Source organism: Leopardus geoffroyi, chromosome D2 (assembly GCF_018350155.1).
Source record: "Leopardus geoffroyi isolate Oge1 chromosome D2, O.geoffroyi_Oge1_pat1.0, whole genome shotgun sequence".
Classification (NCBI taxonomy): Eukaryota; Metazoa; Chordata; class Mammalia; order Carnivora; family Felidae; genus Leopardus; species Leopardus geoffroyi.
In genome coordinates this window covers 48,586,389-48,602,930 of record NC_059334.1, presented here as the reverse complement: position 1 = coordinate 48,602,930, position 16,542 = coordinate 48,586,389, and the positions used below count along the sequence as shown (strand labels likewise).

Here is a 16,542-nt window from a genome sequence, read left to right as displayed (position 1 = left end):
CATAACTGGTGAAAATCAAAAACAAAACAAAACAAAACAAATACTAAAGAGAGAGGAAATTGTCCTAAAGGCATACAACAAGTGAAGAAAGATTTATTCAAGAAAATCTCCTAACCTCAGTAAGAATATTGAGAGTCTGTGGCATTTAAGCCTTGACCCACTCCCTCCCTCTCCTCCCACACAGCCCTGTAAAACAGAAACTCTACTCTGAGGATGTGCAGTGAAGAAGACAGGACACCCTTGTCCCCTGGCCCAGTCTATGACTATAGTTTCACCCCAGGAGGGGAAGACCACCAGCATTTCTCATTTCATCTGGCTCTATGTTGCAGAAGCTCTATTCTAGGCAAGTTTGGCCCATAGGTCTAAAGCTCTTTTCTTCCTCCCTATCTCTACTCTTAGGGCACAAGCTCTCTCCAAGGCACAGCAGGTCAAGAATACTGTGCTCTGAATGCCCTCACCCCAGGTCACTCATAATGGGGGAATCCCATGCCAAGAGAGGAGGTTCTATGCCACAAGAAGCAGAAAAACAGGGACCACTGCCCCCACTCACTGCCCTACTCATAAAGAGAAGTCCTCTGAAAAAAGCATGCCACTGTCTCCAACACAGCTCCCAAGCAGTGGCATAGAGGTCCTACCCAGGGAGAGAGGCAGGCCATAAGAAAAGAGCCCCAAAGGTCCCCCTAAGGTGATTGACTTTATTTGGAAGCCAGCATGGAAATTTCAACCTAAGGGTGTTGTCAGAAAAACAGTGGAGATTTTGGTGGTAAGCCAGTAAGAGGAGGATAGTAGCTTCATAAGAGCAACAAGCTAAACTATAAACCAACTGGAAGTATACAGCAGAAACCAAAAAGGCGACAGCTAAGGAAAGCTTTCCTAGGTTAAAACAAACTTCAAAGACAGGACTCAAAGACTACTGCTATAAAGGGCCCAAATTTATTTGAATCTGACTGTGAAGCAATTTATGCCCCAGGGAACTGTCAAAATCAACAGCAATCAGCCAGCACTTAGTGGAGGAAAATATTAGGATATAGTGCCAAAAGAGGCAGAAAACTTAGCAGATAGGGAGAGACACAAAGAGAGAACGGCTAAAAAAAAAAAAAAAACCTTGTCATCCCAGCTTAAGAATACACAGGCCCAAGGCTGTGACCTGAGGAGTGACAGCAGACCCCCCACTGCAGAGGACATAGACTTCACTATAGAGACCAGCCAATAAAAAATAAACAATCAAATGACAGCAGCAGACACATAGATCAACCGAACAGAACAGAGAGTCCCGAAATAAACCCATATATACAGTCAATTAATCTGTAACAAGTGTGCCAAGAAAACACAATGGGTAAAAATAATCTCTTCAATAAATGATATGGGGAAAAGTGGATATTCACAAGCAAAACCATGAAAGTGAACCCTTACCTTACACCATATATATAATCAACTCAAAATAGATTAAAGATTTCAATATAAGTCCTGAGATGGTAACACGCCTAGAAGAAAACATAGGGAAAAAGCTCTTTGACACTGGGCTTGGCAATTATATTTGAATATGATACCACACAGACACAAAAAAAAGCACAGGGCAACAAAAGCAAAAACAAACAAGTGAGACTACATCATATTAAAACTCTGCTGCACAGGAAACAATGAACAAAATGAAACAACAACAAATAGATGGGAGAAAATATTTGCAAACCATATATCTGATAAGAATTTAATCTACAAAATATATAAGGAACTGATACAACTCAACTGCAAAGAAATAAGACAATTAAAAATGGGTAGGTGATCTGAATAACCATATTTTCAAAGACATACAAACGGCCAAAAGGTGCATGAAAAGGTACTGAACATCATTCATCATCAGGGAAATGCAAGTCAAAACCGCGAGATACCACCTCACACTGGAAAGATGGCTGTTAATCAAACAGATAAGAGATAACAAGTGTTGGCCATGGTGTGGAGAAAAGGGAGCCCTTGTGCACTGTTGGTGGGAATGTAAATTGGTGCAGCAACTATGGAAAACAGTGTGGAGGCTCCTCAAAAAATTAAAAATAGATCTACCATATTATCCACTTCTGGGTATATATCCAAAGGAAATGAAATCAGTGTCTCAAAGAGATATCTGCACTCCCATGTTTATTGCTGCATTATTCACAATGGCTAAGATTTGGACACAACCTAAGTGTCTGTCAGTGGATGAATGTATGAAGAAAATATATGTGTGTGTGTGTGTATGTGTGTGTATGTATATGTGTGTGTGTACATATATATATATACATATACATATTATTCATCCATTTAAAAAAAAGGAAATCCTGCCATTTGCAACAACATCGATGACCCTGGAAGACATTATGCTCAATGAAATAAGCCAGACACAGAAAGCAAATACTGTATGATCTTACTTATGTGTAGAATCTAAAAAAGTCAAACTCAGAACCAGAGAGTAGAGCAGTGGTTCCCAGGGATCAGAGATGGGGAGACATTAGTCAAAAGGTATAAACTTCCAGTTATAAGATAAATAAGTTGTGGATATCTAATGTAGAGCACGGTGACTATAGTCAATAACATTGTACTGTACACTTAAAATGTGCTAATAGAATAGATCATAAGTGATCTCACCACACCAAAAAAAAAAAAAGGAAGTTGTGAGTTGACAGATGTCTTAATGGTTTCATTGTGGTATGGTAATCATGTCACAGTGTATCCATATATCGAAACCTCACATTGTATACCTTAAATATATACAATTTTTATCTGTCAATTAAACCCTAATAAAGCTAGGGAAGGGAGGCACATACATACATACATACATACATACATACATACATACATAGCTAGCTTTCCTCCAAAAAGAAGTAAAATATTCAAGAATAAATTTAATCACAAAAAAAGTACACTGAAAACTACAAAACATTATTGAAAGAAATCAGAAAAGACTTAAATAAATTGAAACATATCACATGTTCCTGGTTCAGAAGACTTAATATTAAGACAGCAATACCTTAGGGAGCCTGGGTGGCTCAGTCAGTTGAGCGTCTGACTTCGGCTCAGGTCATGATCTCACAGTTTGTGAGTTCGAGCCCCACATCAGGCTCTGTGCTGACAGCTCGGAGCCTAGAGCCTGCTTCGGATTCTGTGTCTCCCTCGCTCTCTGCCCCTCCCCTGCTTACGCTCTGTCTCCCTCTCTCAAAAATAAACATTGGAAAAAAACCACAGCAATACTTCCCAAATTGATCTATAGCTTCAATATGATCCCTATCAAAATCACACCTTGCTTTTTTTCTTTTTTTGCAGAAATTGAGAAGTTGATCCTATAATTCATAAGAAAACGCAATGGACATAAAATAGCCTAAACATTCTTGAAAAATAAAGAACAAGGGTGAATTCGCACTTCCCAACTTCAAAACTTACTATAAAGTCACAGTAATCAAGACAGTATGGCACTGACATATGATACACATATTGGTCACTGGTACAAAAGTGAAAGTCCAGAAATTCCTACACTTATGCTGAATTAATTTTTTTTACTAAGGTATATAAAGACAATTCAATGAAGAATCATGTTTTCAACAAATGATGCCACAACTGGATATTCACGTGCAAAAGAATGAGTTTGGATCCCTAAGCCACATCATGCATAAAAATTGACAAAATGGATCATAGATCTAAATGCAGAACTAAAAGTATAAAATTCTATGACAGGAACACAGGAATAAATTTTTGTGACCTTAATAGAGGCACCAGTCTCCTAGATGTGGTACTAACATCACAAGCAACAAAAGAAAAAATATGTATACAAATTGGGCTTACTCAAAATTAAAACCTTTTCTGCTTCAAACAGAACCACCAAAAAAGTGAAAAGACAATCTACAGATGCGACAAGACACGTGCAAATAATATAGTCGACAAGGGACTTCTTTCCAGTATGCATGAACACTTGTGACTCAATAAAATAAACTAATTTGATAATGGGTCAAAGATCTGAATATACATTTCTTTAAAAGAGACATACAAATGGGCAACAAGTGTTGCCCAACATCATCAGCCATTAGGGAAGTCCAAAGAAAAACCACAGCGAGATATCACTTCAGAGAATACAATCTGTTGAAGAGTACGTGGAGAAAATGAACCCTTACAGACTGCTTATCGGTAAGCAATATGGTTACAGATGGTAGATGGTGCAGCCACTTTAGAAAGCAATCTGCATTTCCTCAAAATTAAGTTACCATATGATCCACCAATTTTACTCCAAGTTATCTCCCCAAGAGAAGTGAAAAGATATGTCGACACAGAAAGTTTATACACGATGCATAGCATCATTATTCACAATAGCCCAAAGTGGAAACAACTCAAATTTCCATCATCTGATGAATGGATAAACACAACACGGCATATCCATAAAATGGAATATTATTTGGCCATAAAAAGGAACAAAGCACTGATGCAGGCTGCAACAAGAATGGCTCTGAACATTGGAGATTTTTACGGTAAACAATTAATAGGAGGACACCAGCTCCTTTTAAGCGAAAACAGTCACAAAAGGTGTGTAGTGTATGATTCTATTCATATGAAATGCCGGAATAAGCAAATCTATGGACAGAAAGTAGATTAGTGTTTTTGCCCTGGCTGGAAAGATGAGGGGGGGTAATGGGAAGTGACTGCTAATTAGGTGACAGAAATGTCCTAAAATTGATTGTAGTGATGGTCTCACAACTCCCTGAATATTACTAAACACCATTAAATTGTATACTTTAAATAAGTAAATTGTAGGGGCGCCCGGGTGGCTCAGTCAGTTGAGCGTCCGACTTCGGCTCAGGTCATGATCTCGCAGTTTGTGAGTTCGGGCCCCACATCAGGCTCTGTGCTGACAGCTTAGAGTCTGGAGCCTGCTTCAGATTCTGTGTCTCCCTCTCTCTCTCTGCCCCTTCCCAGCTCATGCTCTGTCTCTGTCTCTCAAAAATGAATAAACGTTAAAAAAAATTTAAATGACCAAATTGTATAGTATACTAATTACATCTCAGTAATGCTACAGGGAAATAACTCTGGCTAGAGAATTGGAGGGAGGGGGCAGTTAGGCTACACGTTGTTATAATCTGTGTAGGAGACGCTGAAAGCCTAAACTGGGGTAGAGACAGTAAAGACAAGATGTAGGAATATTTTGGAAACTACCCCACGATGGCAAAGTTTCCATGAAACCAACATTCCATGTTTTGCGTGACAGTAAATGGCATGAGTATAAATTTCTCTAGTCCATGGGAAGGAAAGTAGCTTCATAACATGTTACAAACGTCTCAAAATGTTCATATAGTTTGGTCCATTTCTAAATCCCTATCTTAAGAAAAACTTTTAAAAATGTTTTAAGCACCAAATATGTACTATAGCAATTAATGAGGGAAATCAGCCTAAATGCTCAATAATAGCAGACTAATTAAAAGAAATAGTGGTATATAATTAAATATTATGCAGTCATTAAAATATTTAAGAAGTACAATTACATAGGAAAATACATGGTATAATATTAAGGAAAATCCAAATATGACCAATGACACACAAAGGTGTGGTCCTGGTGGTGCAAAAATGTGCAATGTAATGAATATTTACTACTTTTTCCACACATTATGAATTTTGTTTCTATATCAATCTTTTCTCTGATTTCTACCACATATTACTTCTGTCCGAAAGAAGTATACTGTATGTACTTTTCAAAGAAAAACAACAGCCATTTTGTTCTTAGATTTGAAGTGCAATTCCACGGCCATCCTTCCCACCATGCCCAGGGTCTCCTGGAGCCCGTGTCTTGCATGGCAGGGGTTGGATCCCACTTCTATCCCAGGGCTATTTCCATCTACTCATCTCAGCTGCGCCCATTCTTTCATGTGCTACTATTCGATTCCCAGAGAATCCCTCCAGTGCCTTTCCATGAATAGAGCCAGTCCCACTGAAATGTGCCCTCCTGTAGAAAGCGGACTGGCAGGTACCCTGCCTCTGCTCAGAGTGGCGATCCTGCCAGGCAGAGGAGGAAGCAGGATTTGCCACCAGGTGGAGCCCGGGTCCCCAGAAATGGGGAGCCTGCCTCTTTGCACGTCCCCAACAGAAATCACAAAGCAGGGGACTGGACACACCCACCACCTCACATGGAATGAACTTCTATTTTAATCTGGTTCAGCTCATTACTGACTGTGTAGCACGGGCAGGTTCAGTCCTGAAGTTGGCGGAGCGGGGGTCGTGGGGGGCAGGATGGCAGGAATGAGATGTGGGGGAGGTGCAGGCGAATGCAGAAGACCTATAAGATCAGGTCTCAGCAGTAGGAAAGCTGACCACCCATGGGAAGCTTCCCTCGAGAACACAAAGCCTTCTAATCACATGTCTTTCAGGCCTCTGCTCACCGCGAGTTAGAAAGTCGACCAATTTACTCCGCTCAGCAGCCCGCTCCCCAGGTGCCGGCCCTCACGCCTGGAACATTCTTGCTGTGGAGTCCACATCTTTCTCCCTAGGACTCCCAGCCAGTGGTCCACACCTATGAGCCATCTCCAAACAAGCCTAACTCCTTCCCCACCACACCCCAGCCTCCCGGCCCCCAAGCCTCTCCCCAAGACCTCCTCCAGACAACACCCAGGTGTTCAGATTTGCGTTTTCTTGTCCTAGCCTCCCTCTCTCTGCCCTGCTTCCCACTGTACAAGGACAACTCTGGGCCTGAGAGCGGCTGGCATCTGACTCACCTCGGTGCCCACCTGCACCTTGCCCGGAGTGACATTCAGCCAAGACCGTGGAGGAAGCCACAGCTGACTGAAGTCTCTGCGTTCCAGATTCCACTCTCAGTATCAGCTCAGGTGGGGCTTCCTCCAGGAAGCCTGCCTGACTCCCCAGGTGAGTCCCGCTTCCCGGTGTAGATTCCCAGAGCACCTCTGGTCTAAGAAACCACGGAATACGGGTAATCGCCCGAGCCACACTGGGAACTTGGTGAGAGCAGGGACTGTAAGTCTCCTCTTCTGGGGGTCCCGGGAGCCCAACCCTAGGGCCTTCCGGGAGCCTGGCGCGGAGGCAAGCTGAGGCAGGAAGGAAGGGTGAAGGGTGAAAACAGGGAATAGGAGACTGAGTGAGTGCATGCACGGATGCCTGGGTGAGGGGATGGCAGCTGAGGTTGCCCGGGGCCCCAGACTGCTAAAACGGGTACCAAACCAACTGGGTGCGAAAGCAGGAATGCGCGACCCCTACCGTGTCCGCGGCGGGTCCCGAGGCGCAGAGCGTCAGGGGCGGGGCGGAGTGGGGGCGGGGCCGGGGGGGGTCGGCGCTTGCAGGGGGGCGGGGCCGGGCGAGGGAAGAGGCTGCTGCGCGGGTCCCGGCGAGGTGCCGACGCGCGTGGACCGCGGCACCCCGGCTCTTGGCGCTCGCGGCCCTCCGCCATGCCCTCCTACACGGTCACCGTGGCCACCGGCAGCCAGTGGTTCGCTGGCACCGACGACTACATCTACCTCAGCCTCGTGGGCTCCGCGGGCTGCAGCGAGAAGCACCTGCTGGACAAGCCCTTCTACAACGACTTCGAGCGCGGCGCGGTGAGGAAGCGCGGCTGGGACCGGGCTGGGGACACTCTGGACCCGTCGGGGCGGCCGTGACCGAGGCAGGGGGCGGGGGAGGGCGCCCGAGACCCGTTGGGGCGGTAGGGCCCGGGCTTGGGGAGTGTCCAGGACCCCGTCCGGACGGCTGGGACCCAAGTTCGGGGTGGGAGGCTTTGCAGAGTGAGGTCTCTAGGGCGCTGCGCTTCTCCCCTGGGAGCAGGAGAAGGTGCAAGGTCTGCTCTCCATTTCACAAATAGGTACCCCGAGGCTCTGATTGGTCCCTAACTGGGCAAGTCCTGTGGGCAGCATTACTTGTGCCCCACTTTGTAGGGCTCCTTCCACAGGTCGTGGGGTGGGGTTGGAGAGTCGTGCGGGTCCTTGCCCGGCTGTGACGCCCAGATGGCACCTCAGAGCAGCCTCAAGCTGTGGTGAGAAAGCACAGGTCTGGGGGTTCAGAGGCTGGTTTGAATCTTGGCCTGACGGCTAGTTCACTCTGCCCCCTCACTGGGCCTCAGTTTCCCCAAATGTCAAATGGAAGGGATGACTTCAGGCTGGTCTAGGAATCTGCGTGAACCCAAGCCCAGCTGGTGGCCCAGAGTGATACTAGCATCTGTCTTCACACCTGGGTAGCTCACATCCTCAGGACAGGTCCCCACAGGAAATCAGAAGGAAAGAACATGAGAAGTTTTGCAGCCTGGAGATCGTCTGACTCCCAAAAGAGTATACAGTAGGGAACACTTCCACCCCAAGTGTGAGGGCTCAGTGGAGCAGGAAGAGGAAGGAGTGCTTCTCCTCTCCCCTTCTCAGTATATCTACTGAGATATCTACTGAGATATCCCTGGAGCTGTGGGAGTCCACGGAGCAAAGGGAGCCCTGTGTACTGTCCCTTGTGTCTGTGGTACCGAGTGCTATATAAGGCCCCATTTAGAAGCCAGCTCTTGACGCTGACCTAGGCATGAACTGCAGCCCTGTGGCTTTGTCCGTGAGCATGGCAGGTCATGGTCCTTACCGAGCGTTTAGTGACTCTCCCAGTCCACTGCCAAGTGCATGGGAAATGTTCACTGTATGATTATTGTGACAGTCCCAACATGCTGCAAGTAGGTACCCAAGGAATGTTCGCTTCCATCACCCACCAGTTCCTGAACTGGACCAAAAAGATTCAGACTTGACAAAGTTGTCTTTTTCACCACTTAGTTGATTATTAGGTTGAACCATATGAAAGTGCTCATAGTTGACAATTTTGAATAAACAAAACTGGGAATTTCATATGGTTCAACTAAATACTTCTTGGATAAAATTGATGAGTTCAGTTTTAGGCCTGTAGAGGCTAAAGTAAGTAAATAATATTCCACTCCTTTTCCCAACTCCAAACTCAAAGTGGGTGTGATTCCTATCCAGGAGCCTCAGAACCTTGGTATAAGCCAACTTGGCACTTAGCTAAGTTCAGCATGTTAGCCTGGTTCAATTTCCCTTCAGGAAAAGTGAGGTGTTGAGTATAAAAACAACCATCTATTGTGTGGTTTCCCCCTTTAGGGAACTGGCCCTGGGGACAGTGGAATGAGACATCCATTTGGAAAGATGACAGCTGCCATTTCTGAAGCACCTTCATTTATTTCCGTTAGTTCATGGATTCCCCTAACACCTCAGGGAGGAAGACAGGGGACAGACTACCCCCCCTTAATAGGCAGGTCACAGTGGGCTCCATTGTCTTCTACACACACACACACACACACACACGCACGCACACAAAGCCCTGCCGCACAGGGCACCCCATGTGTGGCTTCTCCCAGGAGGAGACACTGTGGTGTGGCCAGAACAGGGTCATTGGAAGAGGAGTGAAAGCACTGTTCTGTTCATTATCGTCACCTTGGGAATTCATTCAAATGCCTCTATGACTAAACAGCTAGGTGAGAGTCCCAGAAGCAAATTTCAGGAGAGGTTTGCGTGTCCCATTTCCATCAGGGTGAGAGAGGGTGAGCTGGGAGGGGCTGCCGTGCTACAGGGGAATCTGCTGGCTCCTAAAGTCTCTTTGAAAAAATCCGCTTTTGAGAAAGTTCCTGTTGATGCAAAGTTACTCCACACTTTCTTGCACAGTCCAGAGCTACTTCCTCATTCTCCAGCTAGTGTCTCTTTAAGGACAGGCTGTCCCTATTGGGTAAAGGTAAAAAAGAAACCTTAGAGAAAATACTTGCTGAGAAGAATCGGCCTTCCCATTTTACTTGGAAAAGTGCTCCTATCATTATGGTTAACAACAATAACAACAACAACCATGAAGGCAGTGGATTCAGTCATTTCCAGGTCTTTGGCAGGTGAACTCCCACACTCCTCTATGCACAGTTCAGTCAAATGATAAGACTGATTTTGTTGTCAATAAATTGAGTTGCAGATTCCCAGTTACTCTCATCAGAGTTCTACATACCGATTCAGGTCAGGACTGGGAATTGAAGCCCTCTCCAAAGGGGAGGTTCTCCCGTAAATGGTCACACCCTCAGTGGCTCCCCACTGCCTTCCTGGGAAAGCCCAGACCATGGACCCAAACAGCCCAGAGACTGGCTGCCCCTCCATGTCTCTCTTGTTCTCTGGGGAGCAAATATCTGAGTGAAAATGGGAGGCTCACTTGCAAGTCAGTCTGCACAGATGCACGCCATCCCAGAGCACCTGCCAGTCACTTGGCCAGTCACTGCCAGTCACAGCGATGCCAAGAAAATCAGACAAGCAGTTCCCACTACATTTGTGGCACAGCGGAAGGTTGAGGCTGGTCTTGCTGCTAGAAGGTGCCATTGCAGGCTATGTGCAGACTACCAGCCCGCCAGCTCCCCGGGACCAAGCAGCTCAGTGCCGTGTGCTGGCAGGCTCCAGATTCTAGGAGATGGGCAGGCACAGTGGCCGTGCTGGGCAACCCTTCCATGGCTTTTGGGGTGATCTGTGTATCTGTGGCCCTGATGACAGAGGGAGAGAAAGGAAGAGGGTTCAAGCGGTGCATTGGGTGTTCTACAGGCCGCAGGTTTGGGAAGCCCTGGACTCGGTGCCTCCCAAGGTACTTTCTAAGCCAGATTTCACCAATCCTTGAACTTTTCCCTTGATGGAAGAATCTAGAGTTCTCCGTGTGATAGTGAGGTAAATGGAGGGGAAAGGTGTTCATCCTGCATGTGACCCCATGCGTCTCTATTTCCACCCTCCTCCCACCAAACTGCCAGAGGAACCCCAGGAGGACTTCCTAAGAGGAATGGGAAGTTGGATATTTTCAGCAAGCCTCTTGGCTCTGAGCACAGTGAGCAGCTCACGTATTGTGGTTACCAAAGATGCCAGACACTTGTGGTTAGAAAGCAGAAGCCTCCTCCCTGTTTCCTGTGGCTTGGGCCAGGCCTTTGTGCTGGGATGGCACATCTTGGTCCCTAAGAGGTGTGCAAGCTCGTCTGTGCTGCCAGAAATCACTGTCCTGCAGGTGAAAGAACCCCTCTACCGCACAGTGTGTCTTGTGGGAGAGCAGAATCCACAGGCGGGGTCCCGGAGGGCACTGACTCCCAGGCCTGCCTGAGGTCTGTATTGCAGTGTGCTAATGCCTGGGAAGAAGCCAGGAGGCCCCGGGGTGTAGGGGTGGGAGAGGAGTCCCAGTTAGGGGCTGGATCATCTGAAGAGCTGCGAGGAGAGGAAAGGAAGGGCACAGCTCCTTTGGGGTGGCTTCTGGGGGTGAGAGAGAATAGAGACCCCCCTGAGCTGAGGCATGAGTGGGCTAGCAGGAAGGTTCTGGTGGGACAAGAGGCCCAGTGTCCATTTGGAGAAGGAGAGTGGGTACTGAGTGACCCACAACTGGACATCTACAGGGCCCACCCCCCACTCCAGGCCCCACCTGCCAGGGAGATCGACAGAGACCTCAGCTCTCCCCTGGGGCCAAGACAGAGATTCCCACCAAACACTGGGAGTGGGCAGTGTGGGGCAGAGGGCAAGGCCAGCCTATGTGACAGGGAAGTTCAGTCAGCCCCAGTCTTGAGGTCATGTTCTAGCTCCAAAGTGACTGACCATGGGCCTCAGCAAATTGCTTTACTCCCTGAAGCTCTGTTTCTTCACCCAGCAAGGGGGGATAATGCCTAGCTTGCCGGACCATTGAGAAATCCAAATGACATGATGCCTGAGGGGCTCCTTTCTCCAAGGGTACAGGCAACTGGCTACTGTATGCATCAGAACCAACCGGTCCTCCCTCCTGGACTCCTGAGGTCACTGCCTGTGAGCAGGTGTGAGCTAGCATGGGCTCCTTCACTGTGGCCCATCCCTGACTACACACAGCAAATTGAGTAGCCAGGAGTAGATGTGGGAGGAAGAAATTGAGCCCATGAGCTCACACCTCTTGGCTCAAAACCAGGAGAGAATTCCTGAGGGTAGAAGGGCCGTGAGGCATTTTTGTTGCTGGCATTGCAGGCCAAGGAAAGGGAAGTCAGCGTGCGGTGAGGCCTGGGCCCGGACAGCTGCTCCAGGGAAGTGGCTTTTCTGTGGCTCCAAGGAGCTGGCGGGGGCTGACAGTGTCTGTGGTATTGATGGCAGGGGTAGCAGGGAGAGGACGGCCATTCTAAAGTAAGAGGGGTCATGAACACCTGAGGCGGACACTCTCTTGGGAGGGACAAGCCCAGCACCTTGGAATAAAAAAGGAAGGGAGTTGGGGCCAAAGATGCCTCTCCAGGACCGTGTGATTCTCAGACGGAGGGCTAGATGTCCAGCTGGGGGTGGTAGCCGAGGAAGGGATGGAGCAGCTTCTCTGAGGGAGGGGACAGTGGAGTCTCCAGTCGCTGTGGCCCAGTGACCCGCAGATGCCCTAGGATGGCGTGCATCTAGGCAACTTCGCTTGCAAGTGAGCCTCCCCATTTTCACTCAGTTGTTTGCTCCCCGGAGAACAAGAGAGACGTGGGGTGGCTGTGCCAGAAAGATCTGGATTAGAATTCCATCTCTGACAATGAATAGCTGACCTGGGATTTAGTAAGCCTCGGTCTCTTCATCGGTGACACGGTCATGACGGCCCTCATCCTGACATCGTTAGGAGGGCCTATAGCAATCGTCAGCAAGCTATTTGCGAGCTGCAAAGGGCTGCCCTTCGTGCGAGGGCCAGTGTGCCCCCTGCAGCCCTGTCGGGTGGAAAGGCTAGCAGCCCCCCTGCCCTCATCATGAGCAGGGCAGCTGAAGAAGCCCCTCACCCGGCACGGCCCAGCAGAGGGCACCCCTGCCTGGAGCCTCCGTCTCCTCTGAGCCGCGTGCAGATCACAGAATGTCCTTCTCTGAGCAGCGCCGTCCATCCCTTACTCACCAGACCTCCATCTCCATAAGGGCAGAACCCAGGACTTGCTTCTGTCTCCCCGGGTGCAGCACGGAGCCTTACCGAGGGAAAGCATTCGGCAGACATCTAGGCTGGTGATACAAGGCTCAGGAACCCCAGACAACCTCATTCGCCTTTTTTTTTTTTTTTTTTTTTTTATCCTCTCAGGTGGATTCTTACGACGTGACAGTGGATGAAGAACTGGGTGACATCCAGCTGGTCAAAATCGAGAAGCGCAAGTACTGGCTCCATGATGACTGGTACCTGAAGTACATCACGCTGAAGACGCCCTGCGGGGATTACATCGAGTTCCCTTGCTACCGCTGGATCACCGGCGAGGGCGAGATTGTCCTGAGAGATGGACGCGGTGAGTGGCCCAGGCCCCTTCCACTTCCTGAGCTTCCCAGGAACTCCTTCCTCAAAGGACTGTTTTCATAGGAATAATGATACCGCCGCTGTGTGCCTCCGTGTACCTGCGGAGGTGCGACCTTCCTCAGGGTGCTAATAAGCCCCGTGCTAAGAAGGTGCAGGGAGAGGCCCCCGGCCACATGCTCAGCAGTGTCCTCCCTCTGGGCTACAGTCCTTCGGGGGCAAGCTTATGACCCCCTTTTTGTCAGAGGGTAACTACAGTCCCTAGTAGCAAATACCTGTGGGACGTCCCCCTAGAGGGGCCGCTCTCCAGGTAAGTTCTCCAGTCCTCCTCTCTGTGAGGTCACAGTGGGGCACGGGCTCCAGGGCAACATGCACGGGCCTGGGAAGGGAAGAGGTCGACCAGGAGTGCCCCGAGTGGCAGCCTAGAGGGGCCATGGCCAGGCCTGGTGGTCATGGTCACCAGTTGTTAAACCTAAAGTCCCACATTTTGCTAAAAAGAGAAAAGTACCTAAAGTCGGCCCTCTTAAGCAAGACCCTCGAACGTGCCAATCTGGCACTTCCTCGGGAGACCACTCCCCATAAGAGACGGGCAGCTGGCCTGGTGTGGAGGAGCAGAGAGAGGAACAGATGGCAGAAGTCAGCTGAGGCCACTCTGTCCCTCCGAATGGCTCCCCGTTGTGCACTAACCTGTAAGCGTGTGGGAGTCAAATCCATGCCTCGGCAAAATTCTATCTGACTTCACGTTGTGGCCCTTCAGTTTGTTCACACTTTAAACCCAGAACAAGATGTCTCCAAAGCTGTGCACCACTAGAAAAGTGAGGGGGAACACAGGTGCAGTGACTTCCCCTTCACAGAGGTCCGGCAGGGTAGGCAAAATGGAAGTGATGATTAACCCCATGTTTTTAGCTAAGAAAATCAAGACAGAGGAGGAAAAAGTTCTCTACCTAGTGTTCTAAAACTGCCAGGCCACGTCCCTTTCTTTTTCTTTCTTTCTTTCTTTCTTTCTTTGAGAGAGAGAGAGTGAGCAGGGGAGAGGGGCAGAGGGGGAGAGAGAATTTTAAACAGACTCCATGCTCAGTGTGGAGACCAACACAGGGCTCGATCCCACCACGCTGGGATCATGACCTCAGCCAAAATCAAGAATCGGACACTCAACCAACTGAGTCACCCAGGCGCCCCCTCCCATTGTTTCTGACATGGAATTTAAGAAACCAATTTCCAAAAATATTTCTGAACGGAATGATTGGAGCTAGAAAGATTTTTGTTCCCTGACCTCACAGCAAAAAAAAAAAAAAAAAAAAAAAAAAAATCACCAAATTCACTCTGTCTTGTGGCCAGAATGTGAGCAGTTGTGGACAGGGCACTTCTCTTTCTCTAGTATCAGAAAAACACTAGCTCCAAGTCTTTCCCCTGCCCCTCCCACCAGGGGTCTTGGTTGTGCAGTCCTTCTCCTCACAGACCCCGCATCCCTTTCTAGCAAAAAACATATGGCACATTCAAATGAGGATATTTAGAAAAGTATAGGCTAGGAGGCCTGGGTGGCTCAGTCAGTTAAGCATCTGGCTCTTGACTTCAGCTCAGGTCATGATGTCACAATTTGTGGGTTCAAGCCCCACATCAGGCTCTCTGCTGACAGCACGGAGCCTGCTTGGAATTCTCTCTCTCTCTCTCTCTCTCTCTCTCTCTCTCTCTCTCCCCCTCCCCTGCTCATGTTCTCTCTCTCTCTCTCTCTCTCTATCTCTCTCTCTCTCAAAATAAATAAATAAACATAAAAAAAGAAAGGTGTAGGCCAAACTTGGTTTACTCTGTGTATTAGTTTCTAGGACTGCCATAACAAATTACCACAAACTGGGAAGCCTTCAAAAAATATACGCTGAATTTTTTTTTTAATATTTAGGATTTATGGGTTTGGGATGAATTATTTCAAAATTGATTGTATTAAGACTTCCTAGGTGGTGACTATGGTTGATAATACCATACTGTATATTTGAAAGTTGCTAAGAGGACAGATCTTAAAAGTTCTCATCAGGGAAGGTGGGCGGGGGATGGGTGAAATAGGTGATGGGGATTAAGGAATGCGCTTGCTGTGATGAGCACGGGGTAATGTGTGGAAGTGTTGAATCACTACATTGTACACCTGAAACTAATGTTACACTGTTTAGTGGAGTGAAAATAAAAATTTTAAAGTTCTCATCACAAGAAAAAACAAAGAAAGAAAGGTGTAGACCATTAGCACTGCCAGTCCTGGTGGGGTGAGGGGAGGGGAAGAATGCCAGAATAATCCAGATGGGGAGTGTCCTAGAGACAGAGCCCTCTTGGGAGTAGCTGTGGCCCCTAGTAGAGATGCAGACAGCAGGGAGACACTACGAGAGGACCTGGGGAATAAATGTCCTCTCCTCACTCTCCAGTGCCCTCCTCTCTCTGGTCAGGGCTCCCAGTGGCTGAACCCAACACAAAGCCCATTGATGCAATTCATTCAAATCGAGGACAAGATCAGGGACCTTCAGGGACAGGATGAGGTGAAGGGTAGATTCTGAAGGGGCACATGGAAGCTGCCCATCCAGCATGTTTCGCTTATCAGTTCCTCTGTAACAATCTTTGTGGATTTAAACAGCCATTTCATTTTTTCATCATGGGATGGAAATTTGGGAAAGGTTCAGCTGGGTGGGTTGTCTGTGAGCCACGAAGCATCAACTGAGGACGATGGGCTAGAAGGCTCCCTTCGAGGACGGTTCCTCTCTCACATGTCTAGCACCTCAGGGCTCCATGGCCTCTCTCTCCACCTGGAAGCTCATTCTGGAAGCCTTCTCCGTGGAGTTGGGCTTCTCACGGCTTGGCCCTCACAGGGTAGTTGCACTTCTTATGTGGTGGCTGGCTTCTAAGAGCGAGTATTCCAAGAGACAGAAAGTGGAAGCTGCCTGTCTCTTCATGTTTGGGCCTGGAAACTGTCAGGGGATAGTTTCTACCTTATTCTGTTGGTCCAAGCAGTCGCAGAGCCAACCCAAACTCAAAGGGGACATAGATCCCACCTCTCAATGGAAAGAATGTCAAAGAATTTATGGCCATCTTTAATCCACCCCATGGCACAATGACCAATCCTTTGGACAATCCGGAAATGAGGGGACCCTGCCCATGAGCGACCTGGTAACCTCTGCAATCTAATGCTCCACCACTGCACCTGGGGTGAACATAAATGTCAGAGGGCTGTCACTGTGGTCCCAGGGATCGAGAGCACCTATGTGAAAAGACAGCTTCATTAAGGCACTCACGTCAGTCTTTTGGAATCTACCCCCCTCTCCAGAACTCTGGGGC

At 48.2% G+C, this 16,542-nt stretch overlaps 1 protein-coding gene and 1 long non-coding RNA gene across 2 annotated transcripts in view; one reads left to right on the top strand and one right to left on the bottom strand.

The window, feature by feature from the left end:
• The first annotated feature begins 7,312 nt into the window (after nucleotides 1-7,312).
• ALOX5 (arachidonate 5-lipoxygenase) overlaps nucleotides 7,313-16,542 on the top strand; it is a 50,037-nt gene continuing 40,807 nt past the window's right edge. Inside the window, exons 1-2 of the mRNA XM_045438067.1 lie at nucleotides 7,313-7,553; nucleotides 13,027-13,225. Coding sequence (XP_045294023.1) covers nucleotides 7,404-7,553; nucleotides 13,027-13,225 — 349 coding nt within the window. The 5' untranslated portion in view covers nucleotides 7,313-7,403. The remainder of the gene's footprint in view (nucleotides 7,554-13,026; nucleotides 13,226-16,542) is intronic.
• Nucleotides 9,148-13,034, bottom strand: LOC123576763. The gene is made up of 2 exons (XR_006701571.1): nucleotides 12,922-13,034; nucleotides 9,148-9,704 (listed from the first exon to the last, which is right to left on the bottom strand). It is a non-coding gene; the product is annotated as an uncharacterized LOC123576763 (long non-coding RNA).